We start from the raw sequence: 27,394 nt of genomic DNA on the forward strand, positions 1-27,394 counted from the left end.
TATGGAAGCCTGCTTTAGATATGATGGTCAGGGAAGGACTCTCTCAGGAGGTAAATACATGAGGTGATGGGCTCTGAAAGTGAGGAGACAAAAGGTGAGGAGAGGGAGGGATACAGTCCGGGAAGAAGGAATAGCAGGTCCAAGACCTTGGGATAGGAAGAGGCTAGGTGTACTCCTTGAGAAATGAAAAGGAAAAAAAAAAAAGGCCCTTGAAACTGGGCATAGTGAGGGGAGAGGATTGGCCGGGGAGGAGGTTAGAGAAATGGGTGGGACCCATTAGCCAAGGACCAAGCCTTGAGAAGCAGGTTCTTGGGGAGGACATTTTCACATTTGACATGCTGAGTGTGAGGCACCAGAGGCAACCTAAAAACTAAAGATCCAGACCTACATCCTGTGAACTAGAGACCGTATTGGGATTTGGGAAAACGTTCCGTTCCGTCAAAATCACTGGGGAGTGTTCTAAAAATACGGACTTCTCAGGCATTCAAAATACAGATTTCTGGGGTGCCACCCTGGGAAGTTCTAATTCAAATAGATCTTGGTCAAGATCCGGAAATCATTTTTCATTTCTCCCAGGTAATTCTGATCCATTCATTCAAGACTACTGCTTGCATTCCTGGTATGTACCAGGACAATCCTAAGTGCTGGAGACACAGCCCTGAACAGGTTACAGAGCTTATAGTCTCGAGAAAGAACAGACAGCAAACCAGTAAACAAAGTAAATTACCATAGTGATACATGTCACACACCCCCAAAAAAAGCTGGTAAAATGTATAATAATTATGGGGACCTACACTAGATAAACCTAAAGAGCTCCCTGTCTCTCTGAGGAAGTGACATTTCAGTTGACAGCTGAGGCATAGAAGGAGCAGCCGTGTGACAGTCTTGGGGAACACCATTCCAGGCAGAGGTGACAGCCGAGGCAAAGGCTTACTTGAGAGCTCAGTAGATGAATCTGATTCTCTGGCTTATTCTCACTTGATTAACCAACCAAAATGGGGAAGAAGGCATGGTGGGAAAGGTACTGTTGTACTGTTTCTTCATTTTTTAAATCATTTTTAAAAATTGAAGTACAGTTAATTTACAGTGTTTCAGGTGTACAGCAAAGTGATTCAGATAGATATGTAGATAGACAGCTATACCTTTTCAGTATCCATTATAGGTTATTACATGATATCAAATATAGTTCCCTGTGCTATACAGTAGGTCCTTGTTATTTCTCTATTTTATATATAGTAGTATGTATATGTTAATCCCAAACTCCTAATTTATCTGTCTCCCTACCCCACCCCTGCTATCCCCTTTGGGAACCATAAGTTTGTTTTCTGTATCTGTGAGTCTATTTCTGTTTTGTAAATAAGTTCATTTGTATCTTTTTTTTAGATTCCACATATAGGTGATGTTTCATCTTTATATGTTCACCCAGCAAGCTATGCTAAGCACAATACCAGATACTGTACCAAGGGCTGACACAAAGATGAGCGAGACAGTTCCCTGTCTCAGGGAGTTTGCAGTCCAGTGAGGGAGGTAGATATTCAAATCACTGTGGCCCATGAAATGAGTGAGAGCATCCCAGGTAATCAAGTGATGTTCTGAGAAAGCCAAGCAGATGAGTAATACTTTCTCACCTCATTTCTCCGTATGATGGTGTGAGCAACTTTTTTTGAGACTCTGCACACTAAAATTATTTGCACTTCTTTGTGACCCTGCCAGCTGAGACTATCTGGATTTTTCATGAAATATTTGCAACAATGGATATTGGGTTTGAGATACTGTATAACGACTATATTTGGGGGAAATATCATTCTAATAATAGCTAACATTTATTGAGCCCTTAGGATCACGCACGTGGCTTGACATGCAGTCTCATAGTCTTTACAACATCCCTATAAGGCAGGGTCTCTCATTATTCCACCTCTTTTGGATGAAAAAATCGGAGCTCAGTCAGGTGAGGGAATTTTCCTGAGGTCAGTCAACTCAGATGTGATGACTTCCCAGCTCTATCTGGGTTCGGAGCCCCAGTTCTGGTCCATACCGTCTTTCGTAAATTGCCCAGATACTGGTATGATTGCTATCCTCACCCCAGTTCCCAAAGTGGATCCCTGTCTCTCCTTTCCATCCCAGTAACCACCTGGGTTGTCTACACTAGTTAGATCTATCTGCTTCTCTCTTTCCTGTAGGTGGGAAAGTGGAGCGGAGAAGGACTCCTTGTTTCCACGCTTGGGGGAAAGTGGAGGGCACTGGGGCAGGCCCCGACCGGGTGGTGCCCATTGCCTGTCCACACTCCACTCCAGTCTCCAGAGGCCCCCTGTGCAGTGTGTGAAGGGTTCGGCCCCAAACTGAGCACCCTGTTCCCTGCCCACCTGTTAAGGAAATCAGTGGGGCTCAATGTTCAAAGTCTTAGAAGAAGGAGGATGGGGCAGGGGAAGCTAATCCTTAAAGTCAAGAGGAAGTAATAAGTCTTTGGGCACCTCGGTAGGGTTGGATAGCCAACTGGATAGAGCTGTGTCGTCTGCTGTGACGCTGAATGTATTCAAATTCAGCTGCTTAAAAAGATAAGCTGGTCATCTTCAGCCTGTAGGTCAGCCAGTCTACAATGTAGAGTCTTTGCTTTCCCTTCCCTGAGCCTCCTTTTACTCCGGACTCTTAGGTGTGAGTCTGGGTGTCTGCCTGTTGGGCCCTGGGTGTGTCGTCAAGGAGTGCCTTCCCCCTATTTCTCAGGCTGGCGGGCTCCCTATCTCCTCCCCCACGCCCTCGCTCCCTCCCTCCCTCCCTCTCCTGCGGAGGCTCTTGGCCTGGGTCCCTGAGGCCAGGCGGGTGCAAGTGAAGGGCGCCGGAGGGGTGAGGTTACGTCTCCCTGGAGCCCCGCGCCGCTGGCTTTTCAGCGACTCGCCGGGAGCCCGTGGCCAGAGCCCCAGACCGCGCCGACCGCCTCCCTGCACCGTGCGCCTCGCCCATGTCTCAGTCCGCTCCCAGCTCGGACTTCAAGAGGGCTTTGGACAGCAGCCCCGAGGCCAACACTGAGAATGACAAGACCGAGGAGGACGTGCCCATGCCCAAGAACTACCTGTGGCTCGCCATCGTCTCGTGTTTTTGCCCCGCGTACCCCATCAACATCGTGGCTTTAGTCTTCTCCATCATGGTGAGTGAACGAGGGCCCGCAGCAGCCAGGGAGGAGAGACCTGGGCGTGTAGAGCCCCTCCTGGGGGCCCCTCCTGGGGACTCTTCGCACTCTCCGCCCTCGGCCGCTCCCTTCCTCACAGCCCCGCGTGCACCGGGGGTGTTCTGTCCTCCGCAGCCCCTGCTCATCTTTCTCGGGCTCTCCGCACTCTCCCCCCAACCATCAGCGCCGCCACTGCGCTCCCTGTGGCTCTCAGAGCCCGGCCCAAGCCTCGCCCAGGCCCGCTTTTCACTTCTTCCAGCAGCGCCCGTGGTGCATTCTCTCCGTCCCGGGGAGGTTCTTCCCCGGACATTCCCGCTTCTCTCCCGACCTCTTCCGACATTCCTGGGACCCATCCGATTCTTCTCAACCCGTTTTTCTGGAGCCTCAAAGCGCGCCACCCTCACAGGCAGCAGCACGCCCCGTCCCCTGAGCACGCAGGCTCCGCGCCGCTCTTCGCCCCGCCGGGGCTCGGCCTCTCCAGGGCGCGGCACTGTCTCTGTCTTTTAGCGCGGAGTCCTTTCTTTGCCGCGCCGGAGCGCCGCCTCCGCCACTCTCTGAGGGTCCCCAGGCGATCCCCGATGTCCTCTAGGCCCCTGGTCCCACACTTCAGCACGCCCTCTCTGCGGCTCCCGTCCCTTCGCACTTCTTCCTACGCCAGTTCCCTCTGCCTGGCTCCCTTCGGCACCCTTTGACCCCTCTCTCCAGTGAGCCCGCTCTCCAGGCCTTTCTTGGGCTACCCCTGTGCCCCTCTCACCAGCAGTGTGCGAGCTCACCTTTTACTCTTTCTGCCCCAGCATGTCGTAGTCCCTCTCTCACTTCCTGCGCGGGGCCCTATGCCCGCCTCTCTTGGTGTCCCCCAAGGGCTCCCAGGCGCCCCTCCACCGCTGGGTCTTACGGCCTGGGAGCTCCCGGGAACCCACTGGGGACTCCTGCGCCCCGTGCAGCTCCGCGCGCCCTTTGCGCTGGCCTCCCGAGCTGCGCGCCTCTCTCTGACCGTTCCAGTCCCCCCTTCCGAAGCTCGCCTCCACCGCCCTCTTCCGCCCAGGTAGGAGCTCCGTGCGAACCCCACCGGGAGGGCAAGGAGCGCCCGCGAGGTCCTAACCTTATTGACTGGAGCAGCTGGTCGGGCACTGTCCCGGGACAACCCTTGCACTGAGCTCCCTCCCCACCTCTCCTGACCGAACTCTCCAGCCGCAGACCCGGGAGAGTCCGGATTCAGCTCAGTAAAGATCAAGAGCCGCCGCCCCCTCCCCCCTTCAAGCCCGCCCTCACTTGCCCGTGGGTGGTTCCGTATTCGCTTCGTGGGTACACGCGAAGACCTCATTTGCACGCGCAGCTTGCCCTCTCTCAGACCCCGTTTGTACGCTATCTGCACCAACATTCAAGCGTTCAGCCGCTGAAGTTCTGACTACCTGGGTTCAAATCCCAGTGCCACCATGTACTAACTAGCTGTATGCATCTCTCTTAACGTCAGTCTCTTTGTCTGTAAAATGAGAATAATCAAAGCCATGTGTCTTAGGGTTGTTGTATTAATGAGATAAAGTGTGACCCGCTTGGCACAGTGCCCAGCATGGTGGAGGTATCAGATCTTTCCTCACTTGTCACTGGCTGAGGGCTTCTCTGATCGCTGTTTAAAATCAAACCCCCACAAGCTCTATTCTCCCTTCCCCGATAGTTTTTGCCCAGAGCACTCGTCTGCATCTGATATATTATTTCACTTATTAACGTGCTTACTGTGTGTGTCCCCTTGTTAGAATATAAGCTCTCTGAGGGCCGGGATATTTGCTTGTTGCTTGTTTTTTGTTGCTGTACCTTTACCTAGAAGAGAATCTGACAGGTGGTAGATGCCCAATAAATATTACAAAATGAATGCCTGAATGAATGCCTGAATGAATGGTGTTAATGGATCACAATGTCTGTTTTACTCCTGCTGCTCTATCCTGTACTGGAGCCCCGGGACCACCGTTTCAGGTTCCTTTGGACCAACCAGCCAGTTTCCTCCTTTCCTCTCCCAAGATATCCGGTCTTGGGTTCTTTTTGTTTTTTGGCAGCAAAGCAGGGTGGAGGATGCAGCAGCCACATTCTCCAGGCAGCAGCAGACTCTCTGGCTGGTATTGGTGTCCACACTCTGTCCTGGTTTATTAATGAATCGACAGCCGATTTACCCCTTTCCCAACTGCCTGCAAAGGCTCCCCGCACCCCACATTCATCTGAGATGAGCTAAAACTCCAGCAGGTGGTGACAGGTTGGACGCTAGCGATGCTACTTGGTGTGTCCTGGGGGATAAGACTTGTACGTGTTTCGAATAGAAAGCTTTTTCTGGTCCCCTCATCCCCATTCCCTCCACCAAGACTTTTTCACTAGATTTACAGCAAGAGTCCATTCTGTTGTCAGAAAGTAGACACTGGAGTCAGAAAGTTGACTATGGCCAAGTTCCATACCCTTTCAAAGCCTTGGTTTCTTCACCTAGAAAATGAGAATGTAAAAGGTGCTTTAAGTGGAGGCAAAACTGTTGTAAGGATAAAACAGAAGAAAAGCGTGTCAAGCCACCAGCTTTGTGCTAGGTACGGGCAATAATTGTCAGACGGATAGATTTGGAATCTGGAAACATCATATGCCATGTATGAAAACAAACAGAACATCAAATTAATGAAATCCAAATTCTAGAAACAGCTTCCTACACCCTCCTCATTGCACTCCTTCTAAGGTACTGGAAGCTTTTTCCCTTTGAAACAGTGCACATCCCGATTTGACAGGTTTCATAATAAAGACTCCAAAGTCCAAAGGATGAAGAGGAAGTGGAAGGGTGTGTAAGAGGAAGGTGGCCCACCAAATGCCAGGTGTGTTCTTTCCCTAGGGAGTCTTGTGATGTTCAATCCTGGCTATTTTCAGATCTTACTCATCTGTAATTTGTGATAAATTGAGGCACTAAATAGTGATGCTATTCCCCATGGAAGCACCTGGACATATTGGGGAGTATTTGTGTATCTCAGTGATTTGGGGCACTACTGGCATTTGGGGAGGGGCTAAGAGTATTAATATTCTACAGTGCTGGAGGCTGTCGCCCGAATGAAGAACTGACCTACCCCAAACTCAATAGCACCCCGATCAGTAAACACTGGGAGATGATGCCTACTGACAAGGCTCCATATAACTAGTTCCCAGAACTGTAAAAAGAGCCAGCAATCTCAAAACAATCGATATCTTTATTTATTAAACCAAGCCTGAGAAGTCTTCTGTAAAATCCCAGAGCTGAAGTAGGTGCTAGGGGATAATAAAACTACTGTGAAAAATATACATTGGAGAAGAGTGTTCTTCAAGCTGTGGGCATCTGTGCTCTTTTAACCATCCCGTGCAGAGCTAATAGAGTCCTGGTTGTGAGGCAGTGCACCACCGATGAGAATCAGTACAATATGGTTTGTTGTATTGAAACACTGGTGGGTCAAGCATTGTCAGAAGCGGGGACATGAAAGTCTTTGCTTCTCCCAAGTACTGAAAGTCTGTTTGTTGCAGTGCACTTAACTGTACTCAATTTCAGGGACACATATCTCAAGAATCTCCCCCAGACTGGGCCATTGCCAGACACATTGCACATGTGAATTTGAAAATGGCACCCTTCCTCCACACAGATGCAGCACATGGCTTGGAAAGTAAAGCCCAGGGTGGTTTTCAGGCCTCATGCATTGTGGTCCCGCTCATCCCTGGCTATCTCTGTTTATTCCATCTGAAAGATAGAATGCTGGAGACTATCCACATGGCTTTTACCCTGGAGAAAGAATGTTTGCTCATCCTACAAATATTTATTGAGCACCTATTATATGCCAGGCTCTATTCCAGCCATTGGTATACTCCTTTACCTCTGTCAAGTGGTAAATAAGATCGGCAAGGTCTCTGCCCTCTGGAAGAAAAAAGGTTCCAGGCAAGTTGCAGGAGTGTTGGCAAATTTAGCCTGTTGGTTTTGTAGCTGGAATTTGCTGCCTGGCTCAAGAGACTGGAAGTGAGTCCATGCCGAGCCTCCATTTTTTATGATGTTATGATACAGTCTTTTGCATAGTTGAACCAATTCAGTCACTCTAAGTACGGTTACAGAATAGCCAATGAGTTTTAATTAGGTGAATTATAAGCCTTCTTTCAACAGAACTTGTCCCTCACACCAACAGAATCTGTCTAGATACCAACCAGCGAGGTTCAAATCCTTTTGTGCTTTTTGCTACATTTGTGATTTCATGCAGCTGTCTCAATCTTTCTGAGGCTTGATTTTTCAACCCTGTAAACTAAGGGTTGTGACAGTACCCACTCAGGGGCTGTTGTGGAGATTAAATGATAAAAGTTAAATGGTTTCATGGCATTACCTAAAACAGCTAGAACTCATAAGTATTGATGATGATGATGATGAACTCAATAAGGATGATGATGCAGATATTTTAGGGATACAAGCCGTTACCATTTCCAGTAGCAGTAGCAGTTTTTCTGTTTTTATTGAGACTAGCAAAATTTGATAAAAAATAAAAACAGTGACCAGTAAATGTGTCACTGGAATAAATAACTGCTATGGTCTAAAGGTAAATATTAATTTCAGACATTCAAGATCTCAAAAAAACATCTGACATATACCTTTTCTCAGAAAACTATGGGAGGATGTGCTCCCTGAATACAAGGAAGTAAATCAGGAAAGAGAAAGACACAGGATCCAGAAAATGGCTCCAGCACAGAAAAAAAAAGGCAAAGAGAAATCCTCAAAACAAGGCAACAGGTCTCATAAACCAGCAGAAGATGCAGTTGATAATGGATGATTGATCTGAAGCCATTGTCAAAATCCATTATCTGGACATGGGCTGGCACAGTAAGCCACAGTCCTGCCCAGAGCCTGACCACACCTGCTGTAGACGACAAGGTCTGTGGTCAAAAAGAAAGTAAATATCCACAGGATGAAAGACAAACCAAACTGGGCGTTCTTTCTATCTGACCCAGGCTCTACCAGGGCTCATCCGTCAATGCTGTGTTTCAACTGGCCTTCAGTAGGTTTAGAAGGGGGGTGTTTTTTGTGTACGTTTTTTGGGGGGTTTGATGGTTTTTTGTTTGTTTTGGGTTTTGTTGTTGTTTTCAGTGACCAAGGCAGAACTTGGAAATAACAGATCTTGGTCGAGGTAGCTGACCCAGGAGGCTTACATTGCTTACAAGTTGAAGCTCTAAATATTGTAGCTCGTTGGGTCTCTCAGTGTGATTTCTCTCTTCCTTCTGTGGCTCTTTCCACATCATTGTCATCTGAGAAATAGGTTATTAATATTATGGACACCTATGACTTATTTCTTATGAATTCCTGTGCTTGAAGCTCTGAAGAGTGTTAAGATGGTTTCAGGTGACAGAGACCTTGCCTGAATTGTGTCAGCTTTGTTGGAAAGCTCTATTATAAATACCCACAGATTTTTATTTTTTAATAAATTTATTTATTTATTTTTGGCTGCGTTGGGTCTTCGTTGCCGTGCGCGGGCTTTCTCTAGTTGCAGCGAGCAGGGGCTACTCTTCATTGCGGTGTACAGGTTTCTCACTGCGGTGGCTTCTCTTGTTGCAGAGCACAGGCTGTAGGCGCGTAGGCTTCAGTAGTTGTGGCACACGGGCTTAGTTGCTCCGCGGCATGTGGGATCTTCCAGGACCAGAGCTCGAACCTGTGTCCCCTGCATTGGCAGGCGGATTCTTAACCACTGCACCACCAGGGAAACCCCAATACCCATAAATTTTAGATATGCGCCTCACCCAAGCAGCCCCTTGCCTGGATGGCTACTTTCATAAGTTTCCCCAATATGTGGCAGAGGGTGGCCACTGACATTTGGTATTTGGGAACATAGAGTTTAAACTGCTATTAGGATCCTTTCAGTAGGTCCTTTCAATCTAATGAGTCCTAGATTATTAGAGGTACAAGATGATAATCTGTGTGTTCCTGTAAAAGAAAACATTTTAGGGCTTCCCTGGTGGCTCAGTGGTTGAGAGTCCGCCTGCTGATGCAGGGGACACGGGTTCGTGCCCCGGTCCGGGAGGATTCCACATGCTACGGAGCGGCTGGGCCCATGAGCTATGGCTGCTGAGCCTGCACGTCCAGAGCCTGTGCTCCGCAACGGGAGAGGCCACAACAGTAAGAGGCCCACGTACCGCACAAAAAAAAAAAAAAGAAAACATTTTAATTTACTGATAAAATTTTATAATGGCTTTGTTATAATATGGGAGATATAGATAAAACAAGATTGGCCACTAATGGATGGTTGTTGAAGCTGGGTTATGGGAACATGGAGTTTTGTTACATTATTCTGTTAATTTTTTAATATGTTTGAAAGTTTACATAATAAAAAGGTTTTCTTGTTGTTGTTAAGGAAAAAAGAAAGTCCCTCCCAAAGTTGTTAAACATTGCCCAGATAACAAAACAGCAGCTATTAGATGAGTTGGCAAAGCAGGCCATGGTTGAGGTGCAGTTTGCCATTCGTTAATAAGCAAACTATGTCTGACTTGTAATAAATTTTTTTAAGTTTTTATTTTATATTAGAGTATAGCCAATTAACAATGTTGTGATAGTTTCAGGTGCACAGCAAAGGGACTCAGCCATACGTATGCATGTATCCATTCTCCCCCAAACTCCCCTCCTGTCCAGGCTGCCACATAACATTGAGCAGAGCTCCCTGTGCTATGCAGTAGGTCCTTGTTGCTTATCCATTTTAAATACAGCAGTATGTACATGTCAATCCCAAACTCCCTGACTATCCCTTCCCCGCATCCTTCCCCTCTGGAAACCATAAGTCTGTTCTCATAAATCGTTCTCTAAGTCTGTGAGTCTGTTTCTGTTTTGTAAATAGGTTCATTTGTACTATTTCTTTTTAGATTCTGCCTATAAGAGGCATCGTACGATATTTCTCTTTCTCTGACTTGCTTCACTCAGTATGACAATCTCTAGGTCCACCCATGTTGCTGCAAATGGCATTATTTCATTCTTTTTAATGGCTGAGTAATATTCCATTGTATATATCTACCACACCTTCTTTATCCATGACTTGTAATGAATTTTAACGATGACTTTGAAGGACACCTTCAACTAGTCCTCAAGAGAAGGCCAGGTAGGAGGGCTCATATCCTAGAACAGTGCTCCTCAAAATATAGCCACTTGAAGCTCTTGTTAAAATGCAGATTTCACTCCTCTTTCAAAGCTCAGCTGGAAAGTCACCTCCTTCGTGAAGCCATTCTTGATTGCCCTGTTGCCCTCACCCTAGGTTGTACTCACTAGACTCTGAACAGATTTCTCTCAGAGTACCTTTCCTTCTCTGCACCCCTTGCGGCTGCACTGTTAGCCCCAGGAACTTAGCACAGTGTTGATAAGTAATGTATGCTTGATGAATGAATGGATGGATGGATGAATGAATGGCTCCAGAGGCCGAAATTTGTTCCTACCTTTATCTCTGAGGATTACACTCCCTTCCCCTCTCTGTTCTGTGTTTCTGCCAAAACTTTTTTGGAAAATATCCAGGAGACCCAGGCTAATGCCAAGCATTGCTGAGAAGTTAGCCAAGGCTTGGTTCCCAAGGATAGCTTTCCTGGCTCATCTGGAGCTCACCAGCACCCCACACACTGCAGGCCAGTGGGTCCACCTTTGGAAATTGATTTCTGTTCTCAACTAACACTCTTCAGTTCAAAGCTGCTCATCCAGAAGTACGATGCCTTCAGAGCAGGAGCCTGAATATATCTGAAATCTCCAGTTCTGCAAGTTCAGGGATTAAACCATATTTTCCAAAACCATGCTTCTCAAACAACTGGTTCTGCCTGATATAAACAAGTTTTATCAATAAAAAAAGGGGTAGGGAATACGGGGGAAAATTGAGAAGTCAAATGCTAAGTTAAGCAAAAGTGAACTGTTTGCTTTCCTTGGAGGTCTTGTGAAGCCTTTGGCCAACCGCTGTTTCCTGTGGTTCTTGGAACAGTATAGCATGGGACATTTACTAAGCATGTGGCCTAGCATCTTTTGATCCTCAGGCTAATACGCCACAGAACACACTTTGGGAAATACTGTTCTTAATGGTACATTGGTTCTCACTTTTAATGAGTTGATCCGTTGTTGCTATTAGAGTAATAATGCAGGGTGTTTCATCCCTAACATTCTTGCCTCAAGACCCACCTCTCTACCTTTCTTCCAACACAGTTTTTTATTTTCCTGCTCAGATGTTGTGCTTTTATTTTTTTGTTGAAGTATAGTTGATTTCCAGTGTTTCAGGTGTACAGCAAAGTGATTCAGCTTTATATGTATATTCTTTTTCAGATTCTTTTCCATTATAGTTTACTACAAGATATTGAATGTTCCCTGTACTGTGCAATAGGTCCTTGTTTATGTATTTTATATATAATAGTGTGTACCTGTTAAATCCAAATTCCCAATTTCTCCCTTCCCCCTCTTTTTCCCCTTTGGTAACCGTAAGTTTGTTTTCTATGTCTGTGAGTCTATTTCTATTTTGTGAATAAGTTCATTTGTATCATTTTTTAAAAATTCTACACATAAGTGATATATGATATTTGTCTTTCTCTGTCTGACTTCACTTAGTATGATAATCTCTAGGTCCATCCAAGTTGCTGCAAATGGCATTATTTCATTCTTTTCTATGGCTCAGTAATATTCTACTACAGACACACACACACACACACACACACACACACACACACACACACACACAACACAGACACCACATCTTCTTTATCCATTGATCTGTCGATGGACATTTAGGTTATTTCCATGTCTTGGCTATTGTAAATAGTGCTGCTATGAACATTGGGGTGCATAGATCTTTTTGAATTAGAGTTTTCACCTTTTCTGGATATATGCCCAGGAGTGGGATTGCTGGATCATACGGTAGCTCTATTTTTTGTTTCTTAAGGAACCTCCATACTGTTCTCCATGATGGCTGCACCCATGTACATTCCCCAGCAAGAGTGTAGGAGGGCTCCCTTTTCTCCACACCCTCTCCAGCATTTATTGTTTGTAGACTTTTTGATGATGGCCATTCTAACTGGTGTGAGGTGATACCTCATTGTGGTTTTGAATTGCATTTCTCTAATAATTAGCAGCGTTGAGCATCTTTTCATGTGCCTGTTGGCCATCTGTATGTCTTCTTTGGAGAAATGTCTATTTAGGTCTTCTGCCCATATTTTGACTGGCTTGTTTGGTTTTTTTTGATACTGAGCCCAACACAGATATATATATATATATATATATATATATATATATATATATATATATATATATATATATTTTGCTACACCGCGTGGCATGTGGGATCTTAGTTCCCTGAGCAGGGAACGAACCTGCACGCTCTGCATTGGAAGTACGTTGTCTTAACCACTGGACCACCAGGGAAGTCCCAACGCAGATATTTGTAATGTGTCCCGCAGCCAGACTTCTGCTGATGTTCCTCCTCCCTCATTAGCTTCTTTTCTACAGGTGGAATTCAGAAATTTGTCTTTCTGTTTCCTTTACCCTTTACCTCATTCTTTCTATTCCCCAAACTAAAGGACACCTCCTGTATTTAACTGCCTCTTCTGATAACTTCATTTGTTCTTTGTTCTGGATAATTTTGATAGTGTGCTATTGCTGTTATTATTAGTATTGTTAGTATTATTACATTTTTCCATATGTATTTACTTCTCAAAGCATTTTCATATGGACACAATTCCACTTGTTCGTCACAAAATTCCAGCGAGACACAGACGAAAGCGGTTCTCCCCGGTTATCCATGAGGAAACAAGGCTCTGAAAGGTGACCCTAGTGGACAAAATCAAACATGACAGTCCTCACCCCCATGAAGTTTACAGTCTGGCCTCTTGAAGCATTATAATCAGATGACTATGCTTGCCCTTGGATAGGAACACAGCTTTGATGTTCTGAGAGCTTTTTCTTTTAATAGCCTTGCTCCATTGATATAAGAAACATTCATGTAATACTCTCCATCAAGCCTGGCAGAATTTCTCTCTAGTTTTTTTATTTTAGTGATAGACGGGCAAAAGGGCAATTCTCACTTGTCCTTGAAGATATTTATAGAGAGAAACAGCCCAGAAGCCCAAGAAGGAGACAGATTAGCATGAATAGATGAATGGTGATGACAAGGAAATGTGCCTTATGATCTAAACGCTTAGTCTCTGAATTCCCAGCACTACCTTTAGGCAAGGAAACTTAGGAGCAAGCAAAATCTAAACAGGAAACCCCAGAGTCCTCTGAAAACTCAGACATTATTACTAAAAATATTTACCGAGTACCCACATCCATCAGGCTATTTTTTTTTTTTTTTTTTTTTTTGCGGTACGCGGGCCTCTCACTGTTGTGGCCTCTCCCGTTGCGGAGCACAGGCTCTGGACACGCAGGCTCAGCGCCCATGGCTCACGGGCCCCGCCGCTCCGCGGCATGTGGGATCTTCCCAGACCGGGGCACGAACCCATGTCCCCTGCATTGGCAGGCGGACTCTCAACCACTGCGCCACCAGGGAAGCCCCATCAGGCTATTTTGATGGAACCTGCTATCTGGGAGTTTGGGATCTAAGACAATATTGATCTATATAAAGAGAGTTCTTACACCTGGACAGAAGTATCTCCGACTATGTTCAGACATGGATGTAAATTTGCACAGGTGTGTGAGTGAGTGTGTGTGTGAGAGAGAGAAACACAGGCAGAGAGAGAGACACATACACAGACAGAAAGAGAGAAAACCTTACTTACTTCCCATTAGGCAAATATCTACTAGAGATAAAGGGATGATAAAGATGAGCATGGTTTTGAAAGAGAGAATAGGTGTTTTGAAGCAAAGGGAACATGTTCTGAAATTAGGATTTCAGTATTGGGAACTCGATAGATCAAAATACTGGCAAAGTCACAATAGCAAATAAAAAATTTAAATACCAGAAATAAACCTAGGAAACAAGCAAGATCTATACAAAGAAAGCTTCACCAAGAGTGAGCTGTGACAGGGCGAGAGAGAGTCATGGACATATACACACTAACAAACGTAAGGTAGATAGCTAGTGGGAAGCAGCCGCATGCCACAGGGATATTGGCTCGGTGCTTTGTGACAGCCTGGAGGGGTGGGATAGGGAGGGTGGGAGGGAGGGAGACACAAGAGGGAAGACATATGGGAACATATGTGTATGTACAACTGATTCATTTTGTTATAAAGCAGAAACTAACACACCATTGTAAAGCAATTATACCCCAATAAAGATGTTAAAAAAATTAACTAAATGAAGAGGCATAACGTTACATATTACATGTTCGTCCCAGCATTAGTTATGAAATGAATTATGAAGTGAGTTAATATACATGAATCATGGTGCCTGGCTCAGAGTAACTGCTTAATTGATGTCTGTCATTGTTGTGGTTTAAATGTGAAAGATTAAAGATGGAGATAAAGATTGATTCCAACAGAAGAGATTGACTAAATTATAATACATACATTTAGAACATAGAATATTTTATAACTGTTAGAATCATGCTTTTGAGGAATTTTTATGATGCAGGGGAATGTTTAAAGTAAAAGATCAAGTAGGGGAAAAAAGACAATATAAAGTTGTATATGCAGTAAGATCACATGTTCTTACACATTCTGTCAATTAAAAGTATCCACACACCTATATGCACACACACACATGAACATGCATGGGGGGAAAAGTCTGGAAAGCATTCCAAAATGTCTACAATGATTCTAAGTGGCAGGAATATGGACAGTGTTATAACTGTAAAGGTTAAGGGCACAAATGCTATTATCAGGTCCACCAGGGTTTGATTCCTGGCTTCCTGCTTGCTGTCATGTGACATTGATGAAGCTAATTAACCTCCGAGCCTCAGTTTCCTCATCTGTAAATTGGAAACAATATTACCCACCTCCAGACTTCCCTGGTGGTGCGGTGGTTAAGAATCCTGCTGCCAATGCAGGGGACATGGGTTCGAGCCCTGGTCCGAGAAGATCCCACATGCCGCAGAGCAACTAAGCCCGTGCACCACAACTACTGAGCCTGCGCTCTAGAGCCCATGAGCCACAACTACTGAGCCTGCGTGCTGCAACTACTGAAGCCCACGCACCTAGAGCCCATGCTCGGCAACAAGAGAAGCCACTGCAATGAGAAGCCTGTGCACCACAATGAAGAGTAGCCCCTGCTCGCTGCAACTAGAGAAAGCCCGCACGCAGCAGCGAAGACCCAATGCAGCCAAAAATAAATAAATTTATTTATTTAAAAAAAGATATATCACCTACCTCCAAGGGGTTGCCCTGTGAATGCAATAGGATAATATATGCAAAGTACTTGGTAAATCTTGGCTATTATAACTTCAGATTTTACTATAAGTTTTTACTATTTTCCAATTTTTCTATAATAAATGTTTAGACTTCATTTCTAGTCAGAAATAAGGATTTTTCTAAAGACAATAAAAATCTTCAGCAAGAAGGAAGAGGGGGTGGTGGTAGATAAGTGAATCCTTCTCCACCTTGAAGGGTGGGGCTACTTCTACATCATACATTCTTTTTTTTTAATGTCGGTTCATTGGTTTGTTTATTTGTTTATTTTTGGCCGTGTTGGGTCTTCGTTCCTGTGCGAGGGCTTTCTCCAGTTGCGGCAAGCGGGGACCACTCTTCATCGCGGTGCGTGGGCCTCTCACTATCGTGGCCTCTCTTGTTGCGGAGGACAGGCTCTAGACGCGCAGGCTCAGTAGTTGTGGCTCACGGGCCTAGTTGCTCCGCGGCATGTGGGAGCTTCCCAGACCAGGGCTCGAACCCGTGTCCCCTGCATCGGCAGGCAGATTCTCAACCACTGCGCCACCAGGGAAGCCCCATACGTTCTTATCAAGCTGAAATGGTCAGCTCTGTAGCTCAGTCAAGACAAATGCTATTTTATTCTGATGTTTTGTTCTAGTCTTGAAAATCTCTAAGGATAGAGAAAGCACAGCTTAGCACAGTTTCTGCCCAAAGGAAATGGTTAGAAAATAGCAGTTTTGTTGTTTTGGGTCTGATTTTACTGGGGTTTTACCTAAGCAGAAGCTCACCTCCACTAATATAAGCCCACTTTTTTTTTTAATTGAGATATAATTGGCATGTAATTTTGTGTAAGTTTGACATGTATAACATATTGATATGATACATTTATGTATTGCAGTACGATTGCCATCATAGCATTAGCTAACACCTATATTATGTCACATCATTATCTTTTCTTTTTTCATGGTGGGAATAATTAAGACCTAGTCTCTTTGATATTTAGAAGTTTGATGTTTATAATACAGTATTGTCTATAATCACAATACTGTGATTAGATCCCCAGGACTTATTTATCTACTAGTTGCAAATCTGTACACTTAACATCTCCCCAGGTCCCCAGCTTCCAGCCCCTAGTAACCACCGCCCTACTCTCTGTTTTTGTGACTTTGGCTTTTTTAGATTCCACATATAAGGGATATCATACAGTATTTGTCTTTCTCTGTCTGACTTATCTCACTTAGCCTAATGTCCTCAAGGTCCATCCATGTTGTTGCAGGATTTCCTTCTTTCTCATGGCTGTATAGTATTCCATTGTATGTGTGTGTGTATATACCACATCTTTATCCACTCACCTATTGATGGTCCCTTAGGTTGCTTCCATATCTTGGCTTTTGCAAATAATGCTGCAATAAACATGGGAGTGCAGATATCTCTTCAAGATCCTGTTTTCATTTCCTTTGAATATATACGCACGGGTGGAATTGCTATATCATGTGGTAGTTCTATTTTTAATTTTTTTCAAGAACCTCCATACTGCTTTCCATAGTTAAGCCCATTTGTTTGTTCTGTCTCTCACCCACTTAGGAGGCCCCTGATGCTCCTGAGATGAGTTCTTTGTGCTTTTGAAGGACACGTGGTTCATAATATTTTCCCTTGAGCCACACTATCTCCTCAGTAAGGATCTACCAACAGAAGGAAATGGCAGACACCAGAGAGGATGTCTCCATCATGTCAGACATCCCATGAACCCCCCCAAAAAATCTCTTCCACATCTGTGCTTGATTGTGGCAAAGTCCAAGACCCGTTATCAATGAGAAGGAAAACAAAGGAGGCAGGATGTGGCAAACAGGCATCTGCATTGCCAAAGACAGAGAAAGCCTAGGTCGCCAGGCTTCTCTTCCATTTATGGCCGTTCCTCGCCCCTGCCACCATGGTCGGAAGCCGATTGCGTGGCAGTTAGCTCTGAAGTTCAAAGAGAAAAGCTGGGAGAAGGAATTCAGATGAGGGAGGAGAGATTTAAGTCAACACAAAGAAGCATCACTTGAGTGTGCTCAGTTCCCTTAGAGAAGGTGGCACAGGACCTGGGAAATTTTCAGCTGACATTTCTCAAGGGTAGAAAGCAGGGAACGGGGATTCTCACACATTCATTCATTCAACAGTTTTTGTACACTTACTATGTGCCAGACACTGTGGCGACCAGGTAGATAAATACAGCTGACACTCTGGACATCTCTGAGCTAACAGGTTCTCGTGACTAAAAGCAGTCTACATGTTAGGTCAGCAAATTAAACACTGCTTCCCCTCAAGAATTCTGAATCACTTAAGAAATAAAACACAGGAAATAAAACAGAGGAGATGTTTGGAGCATGTGGCTTCAGACTCACAACCAAAGGGATCTACTCTGCCCCCAAATTGGGCAGAATTACCCAATCCTCCATGGGCAGCACAGGACAACCACCGCCTTCCCCTGCTTGTCGAGTGGGACAAAGTCTCAGCTCTTTGGCAACTTACATACGAGTCGGGGAAGACAGACCATACGCAAGTTAGCACATAAACGAGATCGTTTCAGAGTGATAAGCACTGTGAAGAGAATAAACAGGGAAGTATGAGAGAAGGATTAGTGAGGGCAGGTGGTGAGGAAAACCTACTTTAGAAAGGGTGATGGGCAAAGACTAAAGGATAAGAACTAGCCAGCCATGGAAAGACCTGGACAGAGCCAGGAGGTGCAAAGGCCCTGTGGTGGAATAAGTTTTGTGTGTTCCAGGGACATGTGCTATGACATCTATGTCATCCACTTAAAATGGATTTAACTCCCCCAGGAAGGAATCCCAGAATAGGCCACAAAATAGAAAGGTAGGGGGCTTCCCTGGTGGTGCAGTCGTTGAGAGTCCGCCTGCCGATGCAGGGGACACGGGTTCGTGCCCCGGTCCGGGAAGATCCCACACGCCACGGAGCGGCTGGGCCCGTGAGCCATGGCCGCTGAGCATGCACGTTCGGAGCCTGTGCTCTGCAACGGGAGAGGCCACAGCAGTGAGAGGCCCGCGTACTGCAAAAAGAAAAAAAGAAAGGTAGGGCTCTGTTATCCAGTGGGATGTCACACAAGAGCTCTTAACAGACCATTACTTTGCTTTGGTCTCAAGCCAGCCTGCTCCCAGATTTAGCATCAATTCTTGGTTTACTCTTACTTCGACCGTCATTCCAAATTAGAACAATTACTCAAAGTTGATTTGGTCACTGAAGCTCGATCTGTTTTTGTCTGGATCCCAGTTTCCCTAGGCATTAGTGACCTGTGCATTTAAATGGGGCTTACATTTCTACACAGTAGCCCAGGATTCACTGGTTTTTATCCCTCCCTGCTAAATCAACTCCCCACAGAATTTCTTTCCATATTTCTAGGAGATGTTTCTCACATGCTCACACAGAAGTCTAATCTGCCATTAACACATGCAGGCCTGGCTCCTGCTTCCGGTGGGCTCTGGGGTAACCGCCGGGCACCCCCATGCTGATTCTAAACCCTGCCACCATCTCTTGCCAGATCCTGCCAGTTTCCTTGGGCTCCATCATTGAGCCACTGGAGCCCTCACTGTGCAAAAGCTCTGTCACTTGGTCTTGTTTCTTTAAAAACAAAGCAGTGTACAACTTAGTGGGTTTTGGTATCAGTATATTCACGAGGTTGTGCAATCATCACCACTGTTTAATTCCAATAAATTTTTACCACCCCTAAAAGAAATCCCATTCCCGTTAGCAGTCACTCCCCATCCCCTTGTGCTCCCAGATCCTGGCAAGCACTAATCTATTTTCTGTCTCTGTGAATTTAGTTATTGTTGATATTTCATATAAATAGAATCATACATCATGTGATCTTTCATGTTTGGCTTTGTCAGGGAGGGGAAATTTTCCCCCTCTACCCCTCTTGAGTTCTTGTGGCTGGACTAATAATAAAATTGACACAAGACAGATTAACAGGAGAAAAAGAAACAAATTTTAATTCGTGCACACAGAGTTCTCTAGAAATGGGACCAAAGAAGTGGCCAAGGTAGGCAGCTTTTATACCTTTCAGACAAAGAAACAATAAATTTGTGAAGAAGCGACAGGACAAACTTAGGTTTTGGGTATTCAGTTAGTAAAGAATCTGAACAGGGTTTGGGCTTGGGCTAGTAAATTTTAAAAGAAACAAGGACATTTGAGTATTCCATTTGGGGGGCTGTTATAAATAATGCTGCTGTGAATACTCGTGTACAACTTTTGTGTGAACATAGGCTTTCCATTTTCTTGGGTATATACCTAGGAGTGGAATTGTCAGGTCATAGAGTAACTCTCTGTTTAACTTTTTGAGGAACTGTCAGTTGCTTTTTTTTCGAAAGCAGCTGCACCATTTTACATTCCCACCAGCAATGTATGAAGCTTCCAGTTTCTCCACATCCTCAGTAATACTTGGCATCGCCTGTCTTCGTTATTCTAGCCAACCTAGAAGGTATCTTGTTGTGGTTTAGATTTGCATTTCCCTGATGATTGATGAGATTGAGAATCTTTTCATGTGCTTATCGGCTGTTTGTATATCTTATCTGGAGAAATGTTTATTCAGATTCTTTGCCCATTTTTAATTGTTTGTCTTTTTATTGTTAAGTTGTAAGAGTTCTTTATATATTCTGGATACAAGTCCCTTATCAGATATCTAACTTGCACATATTTTCTCTTCTTTTAGTGGGTGGTCTGGGCCTTGTTTCTTTCACTTGCTTTGTGACCCTTGTTGGAGGGAACTGTCTGCGTGTTGCAAAGTTTTTAGCGAAACGCTTCCTTTTTCGCCTGTAGCCTTTCTCTCCTTTGCCTTGCGATGTGAACACTAGGCTGGCAGTAGATTCAAAGGCAGACACTGTGAGGGTTCAGGCTCTGTGCTCAACTCCTGGGTTCAGGTCCCAGCTCTATCCCTTCACCTAATTTCTCTGGGTCTAGGTTTTCCCACCTCTACAACAGGAATGTTAACGCAGACCTCTCTGCATTGTTTTCAGAATTACACGAGATAATGCTGGGCCCTTTTATACTCATCTCAGTTAAGTCTCACCACCAACCTGTGTTGTAGGTACTATTATCCCCATTTTGCAAGTGAGGAAAACTGAGGTTCAGATCCATCCCTCCAAGGCTTTATTCTCCTTTAGGTTCAGCTGCTACCATATTAAGGATCCATATATCTATTGTATAACGTCTGTAATAAAATTGGGCAGAGCACAATTCACATACACACATACAAATGTTGGGAGGGGAGGTTCCATTTAAGTGAAAAATCGCCAGTGACTTTGGCCTATAAAGTGAAGGCTAAAGAACTAAAATTCCTTCATGAGTGCTTGACCTCGAGCCCAAAACTCTTTCTTCTGGTCATTCAGACAGCAAACCCGTGTCTGCCATTCTAAGGCAGAAGCCCACCCTTCGGAACTCTGACACAGAAAGTTAGGTGACTCAGTTTACCCTTTGTTCTGCCAGTACCAAAATAACAGGTCGTCTTGGTTGGTCAGAAAGTAATGCTGGTCGATGGTTTTGTTTTGGGGTCTGTCTGCTTTGCTTGTGGATTTGTTTGGTTTTCTGACCTCATATAAGGGAATTAAAGGAACCCTAAGTGCCCTCCATTAGGGACTAGAAATGGAGTGCTGAGTAAAGAGAGACGTGGTGTCTGCCCTCATGGAGCTCACAGTAACACACACTCAGGTCAATAAGCAACAGAGTCAATAACCGTGAGTCACACCAAGAGCTGTTGACCAAGAAAACGCAGAAGCCTGCAAATAAGAAAAGAGTTCATTGGGATGTTAGGAATTGCAATTCAGGAGACATAGATTCAGATGAAACTGAAAGAATGTTCCAGGGAAGAGAAAGAGTCAGGGACTTATAAAGGCAAAAGCCACAAGGCTGTTAAAGCTGTCTGGCAGGAATTATGATTGATTCTGACTCAAGAAAGGAAATAGCTTGTCCTGAAGGGATGCACTGACATGAGTTATTTTAGGGTAAGTGTCTGATAAGTATCTGGAGTTTCTGGAACAGCAGGCAGATGTTCTGGACGCTACATTAAGATGTAAGTGGTTGAATCTAAAGAAGAGTGGATATATGTATATGTATAACTGATTCACTGTGCTGTACACCTGAAACTAACACAATATTGTAAATCAACTCTACTCCAATAAAAATTAAAAAAAAATTTTTTTTTAAAAATCACCTTCTTTGCAACCATAATTCAAAAGGAGTCATGTACCACAATGTTCATTGCAGCTCTGTTTACAATAGCCAGGACATGGAAGCAACCTAAGTGTCCATCAACAGATGAATGGATAAAGAAGATGTGGCACATATATACAATGGAATATTACTCAGCCATAAAAAGAAATGAAATTGAGTTATTTGTAGTGAGGTGGATGGACCTAGAGTCTGTCATACAGAGTGAAGTAAGTTAGAAAGAGAAAAACAAATACCGTATGCTGACACATATATATGGAATCTAAAAAAAAAAAAAAGGTCATGAAGAACCTAGGGGCAAGATGAGAATAAAGACGCAGACCTACTAGAGAATGGACTTGAGGATATGGGGAGGTGGAAGGGTAAGCTGTGACAAAGTGAGAGAGTGGCATGGACATATATACACTACCAAATGTAAAGAAACTGATAGCTAGTGGGAAGCAGCCGCAGAGCACAGGGACATCAGCTGGGTGCTTTGTGACCACCTAGAGGGGTGGGTTAGGGAGGGTGGGAGGGAGGGAGACGCAAGAGGGAAGACATATGGGAACATATGTATATGTATAACTGATTCACTTTGTTGTAAAGCAGAAACTAACACACCATTGTAAAGCAATTATACTCCAATAAAGATGTTAAAAAAATATCACCTTCTTTGAGAAAAGGTATTATATTAGCAAACAACATTAAGAATAGGGAATTATGCGTTATGTTGATTATGTCTTTGTTCTCAGAAGAATGATAATTGACCTGGATATGGTTAAACAAGTAATATTATGAAATAATTCAAATGCAAAGGAGGTAGAAAGATTAAATAAAATGCATGACTGTTAAAAAAAAAAAGACATAAGTGGTCAAAGTTCAGATTCCATCCAGGCTGAGATGTGCATAAGCCACACTTTCTTAGCGGCCTTGAGAGCTCTCTTAGCAATACCAGCTCCATTTTGATTGTGCTTTTCCAGAAGGAAACAGACCAGGGCTGAGTCAGAGCCTAGATCAAGGGACCTACTTAGGATGGGATGACCTGAGAAGGCTGCCCTGAGGAAGTTGACCTGTAAGCTGAGACAGGAAGAATGAGCAGACATTGGCCACATGGGACGGACAGGGAAGAGAGCTCCAAGCAGAGGAAATAACCCAGACGAGGACCAGGGCCAGGAAGGAGGTAGGGGGTGAGCAGGGAGGAGAGCTCCAGAAGAGGCTGGAGAAGCATGCCACGGGCCAGGCCTTGGAGGGCTTGGAAGGCCACAGTTGAGAATGAGAATATGAGTCTCTCCCCAGGGGCAAGGGGAGCCAACGATGGGAGGCCGCTCAGAGCTTCCAGTCCCATCCCCTCACATGCTACCAGATATCAGGAGCTTTCCAGAAAAGCCACTTTCCACTAAGGTGTCACTGACTGCTAAGGCGTCACTCTGCTACCTGTCCCAAGTGACAGAAATGCACCTTCTGTGCCTTACCAAGGAGGAAGGGGACTTAATGGTGGAACTCTTGATTTTTATTGAGGTCTTTTTTTCTTAACACTGGGAAAAATCATGAAGGAGAGCAACTGGGCAAGGGGATGTGGACTCTACCAAAGTATATTTAATAGCTCATTTGTTTTCATCTTCCTCAGTTGGCATATGACATAATAATATCAATATAATAGCTCATACTTATTGGTATTATTTCCCAACCACTGGTCTAAGCACCTACGTGCATTAATTTACTGAATCCATAATGACCAGGAAGCCAAAATAAAAAATAACTGACAATGTCTTCCATTGTTATTATTTGGTGTTTGGGGGCTAGTTTTATTTGAGGGTGAACGTGGAAATTCTGAGCACGTTTGGTGTTAGAAAAAAAAAAGAAAATGAATGAGTTTTTGTCAGAGAGATCAGTAGCTCAGATGAGAGATATATTTGCCCCAGTTTTTTAATCAGTGGCCAAATTTTTATTAGAATCAAGTCAGCTCTCTGGTGCTGGGTTATCAATAATGCATTAAATCTAGCTCTTGGGTTTTGGGGGACATAATGAAGTAGTTATTGTAAGGGCTTTGTCAGTGAATTTACTGTCTTTTGCTTAAGTTTGTAGCCCCTTAGCAAGTTGCCTTTGACAACAGAAACATTATTTGCTTCCCTCTCTCTGAGTCTCAGTGTTCTCATCTGTAAAATGGAGGATAAAACGTCTTGCTCCCATGAGGTTACTGTGAAGGTGCAATTATATGATGCACATAAAGTGATTAGGTCAGGACCTGGCCTGTACTAATCTATGGTTACTTAAAATATTAGCATTGGGGACTTCTCCAGTGGCACGATGGTTAAGAATCCACCTGCCAATGCAGGGGACACGGGTTCAACCCCTGGTCTGGGAAGATCCCACATGCCATGGTGCAGCTAAGCCCGTGCACCACAACTACTGAGCCTGCACTCTAGAGGATAAGCACTCCATAAATATTATCTATTATTTTAGCATGATAATTCATTCTTGTAACTATCATAGCCCCTGGTTTCACCTCCAGCCTCATCTCATGTTCCTTCCTCTCTCTCTCTCTCTCCCTCCCTTCCTCCCACCACCCCATTTTTCTTACCTTAGTAATATTCTGTAACCTTGTTTATTTGCATGTTTGAGTATTTATTTTCAGTCTTTACCAGAATGTAAGCTCCATGAGGGCAGGGAACAGTGCCTGGCACATAGCTGGCGCTTAATAAGTAGCTTTTCAGTGAATGAATGAATGAATGAATGACTGTCCATCAGGATAGTGGTTCTCAACTCTTCTCACAATGACCCGAGAAGCTTTCCAAAAAATACTGATTCTGGAGTCCTATCCCCAGAGATCCTAATTCAGTTGATCTGGGATGGAGCTTGGGCACAGGAATTTTTATGGGCATTTTTGGGACCATAGGCAATTCTAAGGTACAGCCACCAATATAGGGAATATAAAAAGTATAACTTGAGAGAGTTTCAGTGCAAATCTTCACCTGACAGCCACCCCATAGGTGATGCTGTCTCAGCTGGTATCATCATGTGGAATGCAGCAGGAGTTCTGCTGTAAAGACCAGAGGGAATAGACAAAGTACTTTCCGTATTTTCCTGGCTCAGGACAAGAGAGCACCTGTATCATTGGTGTAAAGTGCCACAAATTCCCAGAACACTGGACCCGTTGGTGTTCAACTCCAGTTACCACAATTTACGGGGTTATTCTGGGTGTCTCCTTGGAAGTGTGGATGCCGGAAATTACCTGTACATTCTGACAGGTAGCCAGGAGGCTTGGCTGCATGGCCTCACAACACAGTCTTGCTGGTCCCCGCTGCAGTCTTCCTGAGATTGGGCATAGAGACAGTCTCCCTCATTTCTGGCTCCTGAACAACTTTCCTGCCAGGGTATTTGCGTATCATGTGTCCATCCAGGGGAGGGACGTATAAATAAGCTTGAAATTACTAGACTCAGTGAGCATGACGTCACTAGTATTTACTACAGGAGAAAGGAACTTGTCCACTTTTCTGTCCAAGTGTGACCTTTGCTGGCTCGAGGCAGCTGACCAAGACCTGGAAGCTCTTTTTAGGTTTTGTAATGACTTATATTTTGCCAGCACAAGCCCAGGCTCACAGAAAAGGGAAAAGGCACCACTGGGGACTCGAGCACCTTATAAAATGTGTGAGGACAGCCCATTTGTTCTACATGCTGAGAAACGTTCATTTGACTCGCAGTGGAAGATAAAAACCGGAAAGAATCTAAAGGTCCTTCATTTTTTTTAAAAAAATAAATTTATTTATTTATTTTTTGGCTGTGTTGGGTCTTCGTTGCTGTGCGCGGGCTTTCTCTAGTTAAGGCGAGCGGGGCCACTCTTCTCGTGCAGTACACGGGCTTCTTACTGCGGTGGCTTCTCATTGCGGTGGCTTCTCCTGTTGCGGAGCACAGGCCCCAGGCCCATAGTTGTGGTTCTGGGCTCTAGAGCGCAGGCTCAGTAGTTGTGGCGCATGGGCCTAGCTGCTCCGCGGCATGTGGGATCTTCCCCGACCAGGGCTCAAACCCTTGTCCCCTGCATTGGCAGGTGGATTCTTAACCATTGCACCACCAGGGAAGTCCCTCTATAGGTTCTTTCTAACATACTTTGCAGGGTGAACAGAGACAGCGAATTGCTATCTAGCACCTTAAAATAAGGGTCATCGGTTTATGAAATTATGAGGAAGTCTCACAGCTTGGAAAGGAACTCTGGGCAATATCCAAATGCCACAAATCTAAGTTAAAAGACAATGAACATGGACATGGAGAGAGGGTGTGACTTACAAAGGGTAACATGAGAGAATTTCTTCTTTTTAGTTGAAGTATAGTTGATTTAGAATGTTGTGTTAATTTCTGCTGTACAGCAAAGTGATTCAGTTATATATATATATATATACACACATACATATATATACATTCTTTTTTATGTTCTTTTCCATTATGGTTTATCATGGGATATTGAATATAGTTCCCTGTTCTATACAGTAGGACCTTGTTTATCCATTCTATGTATAATAGCTCACATCTGCTAACCCCAACCTCTCACTCCATCCCTCTCCAAACCCCTTCCCCCTTTGCAACCACAGTCTGTTCTCTATGTCTGTGAGTCTGTTTCTACTTCATAGATAGGTTCATTTGTGTCATATTTTAGATAACACATATAAGTGATATCATATAGTATTTGTCTTTCTCTTTCTGACTTACTTCGCTTAGTATGATATTCTCTAGGACCATCCATGTTGCTGCAAATGGCATTATTTTGTTCTTATGGCTGAGTAATATTCCATTGTGTGTGTGTGTGTGTGTGTGTGTGTCTGTCTGTCTGTCTGTGTGTTTGCCACATCTTCTTTATCCATTCATCTGTTGATGGACATTTAGGTTGTTTCTATGTCTTGGCTGTTGTGAATAGTGCTGCTGCTATGAATATAGGGGTGGTGCATGTATCTTTTTGGAATTATAGTTTTGTCTGGATATATACCCAGGAGTGGGATTGCTAGACCATATGGTAATTCCATTTTTAGTTTTCTGAGGAACCTCCATACTGTTTTCCATAGTGGCTATACCAACTTACATTTCCACCAACAATGCAGGAGGATTCCCTTTTCTCCACACCTTCCATGAGAGAATTTCTTTGTGGTGATGGTCACTCCAATCCACATGGGACAAAATTTCATAGAACAATACACGCACCAAAAAAAAAAAAAAAAAAGGAGTACATGTCAAAACTGGTGAAATCTGAATAAGGTCTATAACTGAGTTAGTAATATCATACCAATGTCAATTTCCTGGTTTTGACCAAGTAGTATGGTTACTTAAAATATTATCATTGGGGACTTCCCCAGTGGCACAACGGTTAAGAATCCACCTGCCAATGCAGGGGACATGGGTTCGAACCCTTGTCTGGGAAGATCCCACATGCTGAGGAGCAACTAAGCCCATGCACCACAACTACTGACCCTGCTCTCTAGAGCCCTCGAGCCACAACTACTGAGTCCATGTGCCATAACTACTGAAGCCCGCACGCCTAGAGCCTGTGCTCCGCAAGAGAAGCCACCGCAATGAGAAACCCGCGCACCGCAACAAAGAGTAGCCCCAGCTTGCTGCAACTAGAGAAAGCCCGCATGCAGCAAAGAAGACCCAATGCAGCCAAAAATAAATAAATAAATTTATTTTTAAAAAGTATATATATATATATCATCATTAGGGGAAGCTTGGTGGAAGGTACATGGGAACTCTTGGTATTATCTTTGTAACTTTTTGTGAAACTTAAACTACAT

The 27,394-nt window shown here is 44.3% G+C and overlaps 1 protein-coding gene across 3 annotated transcripts in view; it reads left to right on the top strand.

Annotated features, from left to right (window-relative positions):
• Window positions 1-2,800: 2,800 nt before the first annotated feature.
• Window positions 2,801-27,394, top strand: part of TMEM233 (transmembrane protein 233) — a 41,671-nt gene continuing 17,077 nt past the window's right edge. Inside the window, exons 1-2 of one of the 3 annotated variants that reach the window (XM_067700784.1) lie at window positions 2,801-3,142; window positions 4,209-5,033. In XM_067700784.1, the coding sequence (XP_067556885.1) occupies window positions 2,957-3,142; window positions 4,209-4,319 (297 nt within the window). In that variant the 5' untranslated portion in view covers window positions 2,801-2,956 and the 3' untranslated portion in view covers window positions 4,320-5,033. Of the gene's footprint in view, window positions 3,143-4,208; window positions 5,034-27,394 lie in introns of those variants that run through there. The other 2 variants (XM_067700785.1, XM_067700783.1) reach the window with 2 other exon arrangements.

The sequence above is a fragment of the Pseudorca crassidens genome, chromosome 12, assembly GCF_039906515.1.
Source record: "Pseudorca crassidens isolate mPseCra1 chromosome 12, mPseCra1.hap1, whole genome shotgun sequence".
Lineage (NCBI taxonomy): Eukaryota > Metazoa > Chordata > Mammalia > Artiodactyla > Delphinidae > Pseudorca > Pseudorca crassidens.